Genomic DNA, 13,564 nt, shown 5'->3' with positions numbered 1-13,564 from the left:
CAGTTCCGGGAACGGGAAATTTTCCCGGAAACCGGACTTCCCGTCCGGGATTGTGAACCCTGAGTCGCGCTATATCCTGGTTATTTTTAATTCCTTATATGCCATTTTCGTCATTGTGTCACTCGAATCCCACCGTCACACCGTTAAAGTTTTTCCATTATTCCCATGTACCCCTCCGCCTATTCGCGGCCTTTGGAGGACGAGGCACGCCCGGGCCCCGGCGAGCCTGGGAGGGCGCGGCCTGGGCGGAGCCCGGTCGGGCGAGCAGGTGCGCGGCCCCAGGCTCGCGCTGCCTGGTTCAGCGGCGCAGCGTCAGTGTGGCCGATGGAACTTGCCTGCTAGAGGACGCGCCGCAGCTCCGGCACTGCCCGTGCTCGACTCGCCGGACCTCAATTCGTCCGAACAGGACCTTGACTTGCCGGAGCTCGATTTGCTCAAACAGGACATCGATTCGACCGAACGGGACCTCGATTCGCCAGAGCTCGAGGTCACAACGGGGGAAGAGATTGCCTGCGCTGCCGGGGCGGCGAAGCTTCCTCGCGCGTCCGCCAACAGAGCTCCCTGTGCGGGGTCGGGGGCGGAGCTCACGGCTCCGGCTCGCATGGCGGCGGCGGAGTTCGCGGCTCCCGCCCGCGCTGGAGCGCTCGTACGCCGTCAGCGGCGGAGCTCGCGGGTCACGGCTCCCACTCGCATGGCGTCCACGCTTGCCATGACGGAGCACGCGGCTCTCGCCCGCATGTTGCCGAGGAGAAGAGATCCGGAGGTAAGAGGCGGGGTGACCGCTCACCGCGAGAAGGAATACATGGAAGGGATGAGAGAAGAAAAATAGCCCAGGGATAGTATTGTCTTTTGACCCGAGTGACGGGAATGGCGTGTAAGAGATTGAAAATTAGAATTAATGGCACTGAAGGAACCTCTAATTTTTTATGGCACAGAAGAGATTGCTATAGCTTTCAATGGCACACAACGGTCCTATGGTAGTGACTCAAGACTACCCCACAGTTGCTCTGCCTTATATATCGTGCTCTCCCAACATAAATTTTCGATGTGAAACAAATCTAACAATCTCCTCTAAATATAGTCCAGCCAAATTATAAATCTTTGCAGACAAATATCCCCTCAACTCATATGCCTCCGACAAGCTAAGATGCAAACCATGTATATACCCTATTTCTTTAAAAAAAATTATTAAGCACTGCATAGGTTGACCTATTGGGAGAGAAACAAAGATCACGCAAGCTCTTCCTGCCTCGATTATTCATGCCCAAAGGCTTTGGAAACCATCAGCAACTCAGCATCAACGACGAGCAGCTCAGCGTCCAAAGCTCGTCAGCGAGCACAGCTCGCTACGCCGATGGTAACTAGAAACATGGTGACCAGGAACAGAACAAAGCTAACGAAGCAGAGTGCCCGGTCACCAGCGCTGAGGATGACTCCTGTCGCCGCCGACGAGGCAGCCGCGACCCCAAGCACGGCGAGGTTCCGACGGACAAAGGCGGACGCCTTGCTGAACCCGCCGGAGTGCACGGTGCAGTTGAGAGTCTCGGTCAGGAAGACACCGGCGGTGACCAGGTTCACTCCGGCCATGGCGAGCGCCCACGCGAGGAGGAGGAAGGCGAGGGACAGGGTCAGGCCGCCGGTGCCTGCTGCTGCCGCAGCAGCTGGGACCGGGAAGTAGGCGACCGCCGCGCCGACCGCGACCACGGCAGCGAGGACGCCGGCGGCCGTCGCCCGGCGCGACCCGCCGGTGTCGGCGCCTCCAGCGCCGCCGCGGAGGCGGCGGTGGAGGAACAGGTTGGCCTCCTTCCCGACGCCGTACTCGGCGAGGGTGCGGCGGCCGTCGCCGAGTTCCCTCCCGGCGAAGACGAGGCGCTGGTCCGCCGGCGCGACGCGCTCCCTCGCCTGGACCCTGGCCTTCACCGCGTCGACAGTGTCCGACGGGCTCACGTCCAGGGCCAGGCTCCTCCCGGCCAGGGTCCTCACGAAGACCTGCATGCCGCCGCCGGTTCTACGGCGAAGAAACCGGCCGCTGTACCATGGTCCATCCGGAGAGGCGCCTCGACCGCCGCCCCCAAGCCGCCTGCCCTTGCCCTTGCCGTCGCCGGCGAAGGCGAACCAGCGCTGCTCGCGCGGGACGCCCAACTTGCCGTCAAGCTTGGCCTTGCCGGCGCCGGCACCGGCACCGGCGGTGGCGGCGTACGACGATTCCAGCTCGCACGTGATGGTGCCCATCTCCGATTCTGCGCCGGATCCGAAAGAGATCGCAAGAAAAATAGTCGACCATCAATCGTCTAACTGAATCAGCAAGATGATAATTACAGTGAGTTAGTGACATAAACCTTAATATTTTTCAGCGGCAAGGCACTAATTAAGGCAGGTAGGATTGTGCTATGAGTATCTCCGTCCTTCCTCCAAAGTTTTGGTGGTGGTGATGAGATGAGATGAGATGCATCCCGATGAATGGTGCATTGTGCTTATATAGCCATCGATTCTCCAAGGTGACATGGGCACGATCCCTAGGTTGCAGCACGTCCGGTCGTTAACTCCTCGCTGCACTAGGAATCACGGCCGTCCATCATTTTGATAAACGGTGAACCTATCCTGTGACAATTTGCTGGAAGCTTCGTAGAAGCTTGCAGGAAGCTTCGTAACGTCGCTTTCTGCCGCTCTCCCCCCCTTGAATTTTTCAATTCTAACGAAAGAAAAAAAACGGCCAGGTTTGCACTTAAGATGTTTTTATCATAGTACAGTATTCTTGGATAAAACGATTGTTTGTGGTGTAATTTTCTGTGTAATTAAGGCCAGCCTGGTTGCCGGTCAAAGTTCATAGACAAGTGGCGAAGGTTAGGAGTCAAAAAAGTGAGGGCGCCATCGCACCACAGCACAAGAGCACAAAACTTGGTGCATGATTTATGCTGATCCGCTTTTACAGATGCATGGATTTTCATCGAATTTATACGTCTGTACTTTTCCAACAATGCAAGGAGGGGCATTATTCGTGATTTTAGTGATTGTGTGATAACATAATTAATAGGACTAGTAAGTTAGTAAAATCATATTTGTAGAATTTATAGATCGCATGAATAAAATTTAACGTGTCCAATTCGCCGTCGAGACACCCAAAATATAACGAAATGACCGCCGCGACGAATTGGGTGTCAGCAGGAATGATAGCACCGGTTAAACCGATGGCCTTGGATGTGAGAGCGTCGGTGCATTGGATAATGCAAGTGAAGGCTAAGTAAAGAAATCCTTTCGGACCGGTTAAACCGACGGTCAAGGACCGGTTAAACCGACGGTCAAGAAACAAGTGTCGGTGCATTGTCCGTAGTATTATCCAGAGAGCATGTCAAGCGATCAGGAGCAAAGTCTTCAGCACCGGTTGAACTGACGGTGCGTCAGTACAAGGCGTCGGTGCAATGATGTCAGCAGAAGAAGACAGGCGCAACGGCAATCCAGCAGGCCTGTTGTGACCGGTTAAACAGGTACCCTGTCAGCGGTTTAAATGACGGTTGATGAAGTTAGCAGCATCTCATGTCAGAAGTTCAATGGCTAGTTTCAAGTCATCAGTAAACGGTTGAACCGACGGTCCATCACCGATTGAACAGACGCTGTTCGCAGAAAAGCCCCAATGATTAGTAACAGCTATTTCGAGTTGGTGGCCTATTTAAGGGCCTCACCCCGAGCATTTCAAGGTTATTGGAGTCCAGAGGAACCCCCTACACACCAGAGTAATGTCTCCAAGCCATCTAAGAGCATATTGATCAAACACTTAGATTTAGCACAAGTTTTGTCAGTTAGAGTGCTAGGGTAGCTCAAAATTGAGTGAGAGAGCAAGGTGCTATACCTTGTCTGCTGTGTTTGAGAGCTGCTCAAACTTGTATCTCGGTATGCCGGCCCCTTGGAGTTTTGGTGGCGCGCCAGCTACGTCTTTGACCCTCTGACTTGGCATGGAGCGGTGTTAACGGCTTTGTGCAGGGGACGTGGAGACCTCCATCCTTTGTGGAGAAGCTCCTTAGTGAAAAACGGAATCAAGACGACCGTTATGACTTGGCATAGCCTTGGTGGCGAGTCAAGAAGAGTCTCGAAAAAGACTTATTGCCGAGAAGTGATATTTTTGATTGAGTGCTTCAATAACGTGGAGTAGGAGTGACTTTGTGCCCAACCGTACTATGGGATAAATCTCGCGTCAAGAGTTTGCTTCCTTTCATCTATATTTAAGTTTCCGCATTTAATATTGCAACTTGTGTGCTTTTACATTTTTAGTGTAGTTCAAGCTAGAATTGGCTATAGGTTAAAAAACTATTTTGGGATGAGGGTTTCACACTAGAAGAACCGTAGTTACATATCTAGATAGCTTATTTTATTTTAAATTTTTGTGCAAACTAGTTCGCTACTACAGAAATGACATTTCATCCTTACATTTGTCCCGGCCAGTTTTAGACCTGGGACTAATATGGATATTAGTCCTGGTTCCAACGGCCAGAGGGCGAAAGAGGTCTTTAGTCCTAGTTGGTGGTACCAACCTGGACCGAAGGGCACTCTACAGGTTATTACGAAAGTAAGACATCTCATATAGAATTACATGCGTTGCGTAGGTGAGATCATAAGAAAGTTGTGGGTGAGGTAAGAGATCTTGAGTGCAATTACCGCAGGGCGCAAAATTTATTTTATGTCACGGGAACTGTTGGCTAGTATCATCTGTGTCCAGCGTGACAGGGACCGGCGGGCCCGATTCAATGACGACAGCAAAGTGCGCGGACGAAACTTGTTCCGGAAGGACCCTCGCGCGCGGGTTGTTGTCCATGGACTAGCTCGACCTCCGCGATGACGAGTGCGGCAAGTTCTGACTTTTTTCACATTCCGACCTGGCCTGGTGTTATGAATAGAGTAGTGGCGATGGCAATCCAATAATATAGCTAGCTAGCAATCTAAATCAAACTTTCGCGGGCAGCAGAACATATAGGTTTATTTGCAAATAATTGTCAAGTTATATCCATATGTAGCACAAATATCTATATATCTAGTGAACATACTACTAACTCGAAATTACACTGTTTAAGACATACTACAGTTGCGCGAACAGCTCAGCCGGTAACGTTTCTTGTGGTGGAACCTGCCCACCAGGATTCGAGTCCTTGACTCAGCACTGGTGCTTATATTTACAGCATTTAGGCTATCCGCACCGGCGTACTGGACCGCTCCCTCCGGTATACCTTTAGCGTAAAAAGGCCTGCAGCAGCATCCTAGGAGCCATCCGCTAAACAAGCGGATGCTCCCGGTTCCGCTACTGCGAGCGGAAGCAGAGGAGCCCGCTATCGACTCGGACCCGCGCGCCATTCCAACCACCGAGATGGCGAGAGAGAAAAGGGGAAGGAAGACCGTGACCGGTGGCCGGGCCCCTACTTCTCCGCGGGGAGGACGGCGCCGTGGCCATGGCGTGCCCCTGCTCGCCTCCACTCCAGTCCACATGCTGCCACCAAAGACGACAGGGACTGCAGGGTGCACTGGCTTGGGCAACTCGGGCTGGGCATTGGTTCTAACCGAACCGATCGGTTCGGTTCTTCGGTTCCTGCACAAATTCGGTTCTCAGAAAATAGGGACCGATCGGTTCTTTTCAGAAGTGGGAACCGAGAAAATTCGGTTTCGGTTCTTTCGGTTCGGTTCCGGTTATAACCGAATTAACCGAGTCACCTCAACATGGGCTCACGAAATCAAAAAAAAAAACAGTCCTCAGACGACCAGAGCCGCCGTTCGCCTCCTCGCCCGTTGCTGGCGCCACCACCAGTCCACCACCGCCCTCGTGCAAGCACTGGCCGCCGCCCGCCGGAGTGGCCGCCGGGGTGACCGCCGCCGCCCTCACCCGGCCTGCTGGATCCGCGCGCGGCGCGCGGAGACCGCTGTTGTCATCAATGCGCCGTCTTCGTCGATTCGTGGCCGCACACCGTCAATCCACCGCCCTCACGCCCTTCCGCAGCTGCGCGCCGTCGATCCGCCCCGGCCCCGCGCCGAGGATCCGCCGCCGCCACGCCCTCCCGCGGGACACGGCCGCGCGCCGAGCCGCCGAGGATCCGCCACCGCCGCGCCTTCTCGTGGCCGCGCGCTACCGCCGTCGCTCCGCCGGGTGGAAGGGAGGGCCGCGCGCCGAGGATCCGCCGCCGCCACGCCCTCCCGCGGGACGCGGCCGCGCGCCGAGCCGCCGAGGATCCACCACCGCCGCGCCTTCTCGTGGCCGCGCGCTACCGCCGTCGCTCCGCTGGGCCTGGGGTGGCCGCCGCAGCCACGCACGCGCGGATCCGCGCCCTTGCCGGGGTGGCCGACGGCGGGGGGCCGTCGCCGCCGCCGCGCACGCGCTAGCTGGCGGAGTGGCCGTCGCCGCCGCCGCGCACACGCTGCCACCGCTGCCCTCACCATGTCTGGATCTCGAGCGCCGGGGAGGAGGGAGCGCTGTGCCGCCGGGGAGAGATGGGAGCTAGGACTGGGGCCGCGCGTCGCCGCCATCATGCTGCCTCCGCGGCCATGCTCTGCCGCCGCCGTCTAGCTAGTGCCTCTGCGGCCTCGCGCGCGCCGGGAGTTGGACAGCGGCGAGCGGTCGTGCGCTGGCCGGCGGTGAGAGCTTGCGAGCTGCCGAGAGCCCGAGGGCGCGGAGGGGGCAGGGGGCCAGGGCAGCGGGGTGGATAGGGGCAGGGCGCAGGCGGCGCGATGGGGGAATGGGGAGGGGGCGCTTGGACTCTGGGAGGGGGAGGAAGGTGCGTGGGTGACTGCTAGGGTAGGCTTACATGGGCCGGTCTTCTATTGGGCATACACTTAATGAGCTGCAATATATTAGTTCGGTTCTTTTTCGGTTAACCGGCTTGGGAACCGAACCGAACCGAGAACTTCGGTTCCTGAGAATCAGGAACCGAAATGGAACCGAAATTCTCGGTTTCGGTTCGGTTCGGCTTCGGTTCTCGGTTTTTTTCGGATCGGTCCTCGGTTCTCGGTTTTTCTTGCCCAGGACTATGGGCAACCGCATCAGCGGACATCGATTTTTGTATGGATTCTTTTTTATTTTTCTTCTAGTAGGTAAAGCACTAAAGCAGCGGCAGCAACTAGTAGGGATTTACTGGCAAATTTCCTCTCCGGCCTATTTGCTCTCTACCATGGGAGCAAGCAACTCTTTGCTCCCTGGATGCATGTATTAGGAGGTAGAGATAATATAATTCAAGTAAGACGTGAGTACTACAAAGTAGCAGCACCTTATGTGGGAGCAACTCTTGCTCTCCTATTTTTTCTTTCTTTTTTTTAACAAATCAGTTTTTGAAAACTGACTTCGTTGGCGTTGCAAATACCAGAAGGAAAAATTGAATTCGCTGGCGTTGCAAATACTAGAAGGAAAAAGAACTCAAAGTAAAGAAAAGAGTAAAATATGTAGACGGTCCTCGAACTTGTCTCAAAGGTGTTATCTAGGTCCCTAAACTCTTAAAATAGGGTCTCTAAACTCTTAAAATGCATTTTTAGATCTCTAAACTTGTCCGGAGGTATCATTCGAATCCCTAAACTCTTAAGATGCATCTTTAGACCCTCAAATTTGTCTTAATATGTCATTTTAGTCTCTAAACTATCAAGGTGAATTTTCATATCCCTAAAAATTGCCTTAATTAATTGTATTCAAAATGGATTGTTATTAAACTATTTTTTAGCCAATTCAATTATAAATCTTACCACTAAGACCATTTTAATTATGAATTAGATGCTTATTAGTCATACATCATGAGTTAATCTAGATTATTTGATATCATCGGTGGGTATTATAGTTTCCTCATTTAATAAGGAGATATCAATGCTGATTTCGAATATTTTCTACTAACTATTTATATTTTGCATACGCTTCGTATAAATTTATTAAGATAATTTGTTCCTATTCTCAATAAAAATCAAAATAGCAACTTTATTAAATTTAATGTAGCTAAATAATTTTTCATTTACTTAAAGTAGCAAACAACATTCATACTAAATTAAAAATAGCATCTTGAGAGTTTAGGGACCCGCGTAACACCCTGGGACAAGTTTATGGATCTAAATGCATTTTGAGAGATTAGGAACCTATATGACACCTTGGAACAAGTTTAACGATTGAGAATGCATTTTAAGAGTTTAGAGACCTAGATGATACACCAGAACAAGACCTAGATGATACACCAGAACAAGTTTAGGGACCGTCAGTGTACTTTACTTAAAAAAATAAAGAGGAGATCTCCTATTTCTTAAAGGCACCTGAAATATTGTATCTTACCCATCTAATAATGTCATTTTGTTTCCTAGATTAAAAGGTATTGATAAAAAATAGCATTGTGACAAAAATGGCATAGACACGGTACGCACTTTGTCCTTATGGAGAAACTTTGTATTTTGAATTTAGCATCACGAGTAATAGAGGTAAAAAATAAATCGCTTGTATTGTGCTGAATAGAAATATTTGTCAGTTTATTGGCATGAAACGCTCTCCAGGGGGTAGTGGTTCCTTGTGCAGCCCATGTATCATCTACTGCTAACTACCAATAAGCTGATAATCATGTGTAAGGATCGGGTGCTCTAGCCTAAGAGGGGGAGGGGGTGAATTAGGCACTCTAAAAATTTAGACCTATGTCTCCAACTAGTTTGCACAAAACTTAAACTAAAACAAGCTATCTAGATGTGCAACTATGGTTGTTCTAGTGTGAAACCCCTATCCCAAAAGAATTTAGCAACCCATAGCCTTTCCTATTCAAGAAACTACTCTGTGAAAGTAAAGGCATACAAATTGCTAGTATGAAATACGGAAGCTTAATGAGCAGGATAGGAGATAGCAAACTCTTGACGCGGGTGTTTATCCCGTGGTTCGGTTAGCCACAAAGTCACACCTACATCCACATTGTTGTAGCACTCACTAAGAGTATTGATACTCGGCCACCAAGTCTCTTCCGTGAACACAATCACGGTCACCTTGGCCCCGGGTTCCACTAAGGAGCTTCTCCACAAATGATGGGGGTCTCCACGTCCCCCGCACAAAGATGTCGTCGCCGCTCCACACCAAGTCGGAGGGTCGATGACGTTGCCGGCGAGCTTCACGCTCCAAGGTGCCGGCGCACCAAGCTCTTGTTTTGGTTCACTAGAGAACCACAGTACAAAGGCTCAAGGCCTTGCAATCTCACTCACTAAGAGCTAATCCTTTACACAACACTCTTAAAGTGTGCTAAGGGCTAAGGATATGATCTTGATGCTTTGGTATGGCTTGTAGATATTCTTGGATGTGTGTGGGATGTCCAGCAACTCCAGCAAGCTTCAAATGGCCAGGGTGAGGCATATATATAGGCCACCAAGTCTTGTAGCCGTTGCTTCAACGGTCAGCAGAAAATCTGCGTATCACCGGAAGAACCGATGCCTCTGGCAGGGGTAGCATCGGTTCATCTGGTCACTCTAAGACACGAAGCAGCCGTTGAACTTCTGACTGCTGCTACAGTGACCACCGGTTGAACCGATGCTTGCCCGTCGGTTAAACCGGTCACTCACAGCCTTCTTCTCTTCTGCTGACGTCAATGCACCGACGCAATACTCAGATGCACCGTCGGTTGAACCGGTGCGGAAGAATCTTCTCCTGGGCTCTTGACATCATCTCTGGAACATAGGACGCCCAATGCACCGATGCCCCTTTTTGACCCGTCGGTTCATCCGGTGCCCATAAGCTGACTTGGCTTTGATTCCCTTCTGCCATGGCGTCGGTTCTTCCGACAACCATCGGATGCACCGATGCCCTTGGCGTCGGTTCTTCCGGTGCTTCAGACCGAAGAGCTTTCAGGGCGCTGCCCTGAGACCCACGAGGGACGGCTCCCCCTCGACCCCCGTCCGCTAACCGAGTAGCGGAACCCCCGTAGGGGCGGCCCTTCGGGCCTTGCTACGCCTATCTTCTCTTTCTTTTTGTCATCACTTGAACCTAAAAGTCTGAGAATGGTCATCTTAACAATCATATTAGTCCAAGTATTGTGTTGTCATTCGATCACCAAAATCACTCGAAATGGTATAAATGGTGCCATGTTCGTTACATCATGCTTCCTTTTTTTGTTATCAGCAGAAATTACAAGCAGTTCATAACCTAGGATGACATCGCAAAAGAGTGCATTGGCCATTGCCCTGCTGTATTGGACATTCGAACATCTTGCAGATACTGGTATACTTGTATATTTGCGTGTAATGCAGAAGCTACAAAACAAGAGCTTCTGGGAATCTGGGTGTTCACATGTATTACGCATTGTTGCCTAGGATTGTGGTGCAGATTATTTGTACAGTGCAAATGACGTGCTGCTGTTTTAACATGGCTACTCATTTGATATTCTGTTCATCATCGCAGTGTTCTGGTTGTTGTTTTTCCCTTGCCAAAAAAAAAATCCGAATTTGAGGCAGTCATGTTGCTGATTGCCTGCTTCCTCTGCCTACCAATGCTCAGGCTGAGAAGTTTGGACGGATGATAATCGATGTGGATCGTATAACATTGGATTAATCGTGAATAGAATCAGGTAGAAAATGTGTTGATCCGAACCGTCTAAGCCATTTTTCCTGCGCTGAAGGCCTGGTAACGCATCCCGAGCCCATCTAAGCCCAGATCACAAACTGGGTCGTCGGGCTCCTCTGGACCTCACCCAGTCTGGACAGGGTCCATTTCCCACACCACACCAGAACTTTTTTCTTTTTTATATTTAAAAAAAATCAAAATTTCAAAAATATATGTCCGTTTTGAAATATTTCAAAACTACCCCCGGTCGCCCTATGAGGGGGCAACAGGCCCTAAATGTATTTTTTTTCTTCAAATTTGCAACGAGGTTCATGGCAAAAAAAAAAAGCAAGGGGGCCTGTCGCCCCCCCAACGGGCGACAGGGCCCTGTCGCCCACCAGAGGGGCGACCGCCTCTCAGCTACACCTTCCTAAGCGAGCAACGGAAATTTCGAAGTCGCAACAAGAGCTTGCTGATTGGCTGGTTAGTAACGTTGTTTCTACTAGTAGCGTGCGTTAGTTTCTTTCCTGTGACAACGTACCGACACTGTGCGTTAGTACTAGCGCTGCTGCTGTGTGCGTTAGTACTAGCGCTGCTGCTGTGTGCAGTGTACTAGCTAGTAGGAGTCGGTGTGGTGTTTATTGCATTTGTTGTAGTACACTGTTCGTCAAAGCTGATGGAGTATTGGAGTAGTACTATTGATAGGCAGATGGCTGATAATTACACGGTGCCGTACTGGTAGAGTATGGATATACAATAACTACTGCTGGAATAAAAAGGGCTTGCCTTTCAACTTCCTATGAGCTGCATTTCATTGATCTCGCCCGTGTTCAGTTCCAAAATTCAAAATTCCAAAAAAAAATTCGGCACCTGCATGGAGATTTAAATCTAGACGAAATAAAAAACACATTGCGACTGCTGTCTGTAAATGGCGAGACGAATCTAATGAACCTAATTAGGCTGTAATCAGACGCTAAATTGCTATAGTAATGCTACAGTAACACCCTCTAATGACGGATTAATTATGCTCGTTAGATTCGTCTCGCGATTTACAGACGAGTTCTGTAATTATTTTTGTGATTAATCTATGTTTAGTACTTCAAATGTAGAAAGATGTCTTTTCAAAAATTTTACGACGCGCAACCAAACGAGGCCGTCCATGTTTTCTGTATACCAATGTGTCGGTACGTTGTCACAGGAAAGAAACTAACGCACGCTACTAGTAGAAACAACGTTACTAACCAGCCAATCAGCAAGCTCTTGTTGCGACTTCGAAATTTCAGTTGCTCGCTTAGGCAGTTGCTCGCTTAGGAAGGTGTACAGTGTGCTGAGAGGCGGTCGCCCCTCTGGTGGGCGACAGGGCCCTGTCGCCCCTGGGGTGGGCGACAGGACCCTGTCGCCCGTTGGGGGGGCGACAGGCACTTTTTTTTTGTCATGAACCTCGTTGCAAATTTGAAGAAAAAAAAATTACACTTAGAGCCTGTCGCCCCCCATAGGGCGACCGGGGGTAGTTTTGAAATATTTCAAAACGGACATATATTTTTGAAATTTTGATTTTTTTTAAATATAAAAAGAAAAAAATCCGATAAAGAACTGGGTCGGGCTCGTAGTGAGCCCACCACACCACCGCGTTTTTTTCATTTCTATATTTAAAAATAAAAAAAAATCAAAAATATATATTCGTTTCGAAAAATTTCAAAAATAGGTGCTTGTGGGGGGGGGGGGGGCGACAGGGCCAGTCGCCCTCTGGCTTAGCGACAAAACCTATCTGTAATTTTTTTATTTACAGATAGGTCCCTGGGAGCGGTACAGGTGCAATAGGGGGCCAGTCGCCCTCGCAACAGGCGACAGGGGCGTGTGTCGTTTCAGGCCTCGTCAGAGAAAGCCAGAGCGGAATCCGAGGCTGGTGGGTGTTACCGTCACTGTCATACTGTCACCCGTCACCAGATTGACACAAAAGAACCTGCTCCTGGACGAGAAAAATGTGCGACTGGATTGGATGCAAAATTTAAAATTTTAAAACTATTAATTGTGTGTGGAGTATTAAATCTAGATCAAATAAAAAACTAAAAAATTAATTGTATAGTTTGCTTATAAATTAAGCGATGAATCTAGTTAAGTTATAATTAGTCACTAAATTGCTATAGTAATTACTATACTAAACATGTGCTAATAATAGATTAATTAATCTTAAAAAATTTATCTCGTAGTTTATCGACAAATTTTGTAATTAGTTTTGTGATTAGTCTATGTTTAATACATTAAATGTGAAAAGATTTTTTTAAAATTTTTTTACGGGCTGCATCTAAATAAGAACCTAAAGGACGTGGTGTAGTTGGAGCCAGGAGCAGTCTGCTGATGTGGCCGTTGCTACTGGTAATAGCCTACCGTTAGCCTCCGATGGTTTTTATTTTGGCCTTGTTTAAGTTTTTAAAATAGAATTTTTTTATATTTAAAATATTAAATATAGACTAATTATAAAACTAATTACAGAACTCGTCTGTAAACTACGAGATGAATTTGTTAAGACTAATTAATCCATCATTAGTATATATTTACTGTAGTAATTTATTATTTAATCACGGACTAATTAGGATCAAAAGATCCGTCTCACATACAAGCAATTTGTGAAAATCAACTTTTTTCGTCTACATTTAATACACTATGCATTTATCTAATATTGATGTGATTGATGTGTAAAATTTTTTAGGGGGAGCTAAACAGAGGTAAAAAAAGTATGTTGCCGTCCAGATAGGCAGGTGCAGTTATGCAGATTTTATTTTATTTGTTCTCTTTTCTGCCAATTCCACGCACTTTTTTGTTATAATCGTGTTATACTTAAACCAGAAAAATTATATCGTAAACGCTACAAATTTTTTTTCGCACGAGTCGTGTCGTGGTTGATACGAGGCTAATTTGGTTAAGATCAGCTAGCAGCCAAGAACAAGGACTCGGGCGCTGCAAGCCTCTGCTGCCCTCTTTCCATTTCACTTCAGCCGCTTGGGCGCTTCACGCCATCCACTTTTTTTTCTCGGACGCTTGTACCCCTGGTCCCTG

General features: G+C 49.0%; 1 protein-coding gene across 1 annotated transcript; it reads right to left on the bottom strand.

Annotated features, from left to right (window-relative positions):
• Positions 1 to 1,329: 1,329 nt before the first annotated feature.
• LOC120677891 lies at positions 1,330 to 2,461 on the bottom strand. The gene is made up of 2 exons (XM_039959083.1): positions 2,340 to 2,461; positions 1,330 to 2,240 (listed from the first exon to the last, which is right to left on the bottom strand). The coding sequence occupies exon 2, from the start codon at positions 2,230 to 2,232 to the stop codon at positions 1,330 to 1,332; it is 903 nt and encodes a 300-aa protein (XP_039815017.1). The 5' UTR covers positions 2,233 to 2,240; positions 2,340 to 2,461.
• Between the last annotated feature and the right edge of the window lie 11,103 nt (positions 2,462 to 13,564).

The sequence above is a fragment of the Panicum virgatum genome, chromosome 6N (assembly GCF_016808335.1).
Source record: "Panicum virgatum strain AP13 chromosome 6N, P.virgatum_v5, whole genome shotgun sequence".
In the NCBI taxonomy this organism is placed as follows: domain Eukaryota; kingdom Viridiplantae; phylum Streptophyta; class Magnoliopsida; order Poales; family Poaceae; genus Panicum; species Panicum virgatum.
This window is presented reverse-complemented; position numbering and strand designations above follow the sequence as displayed.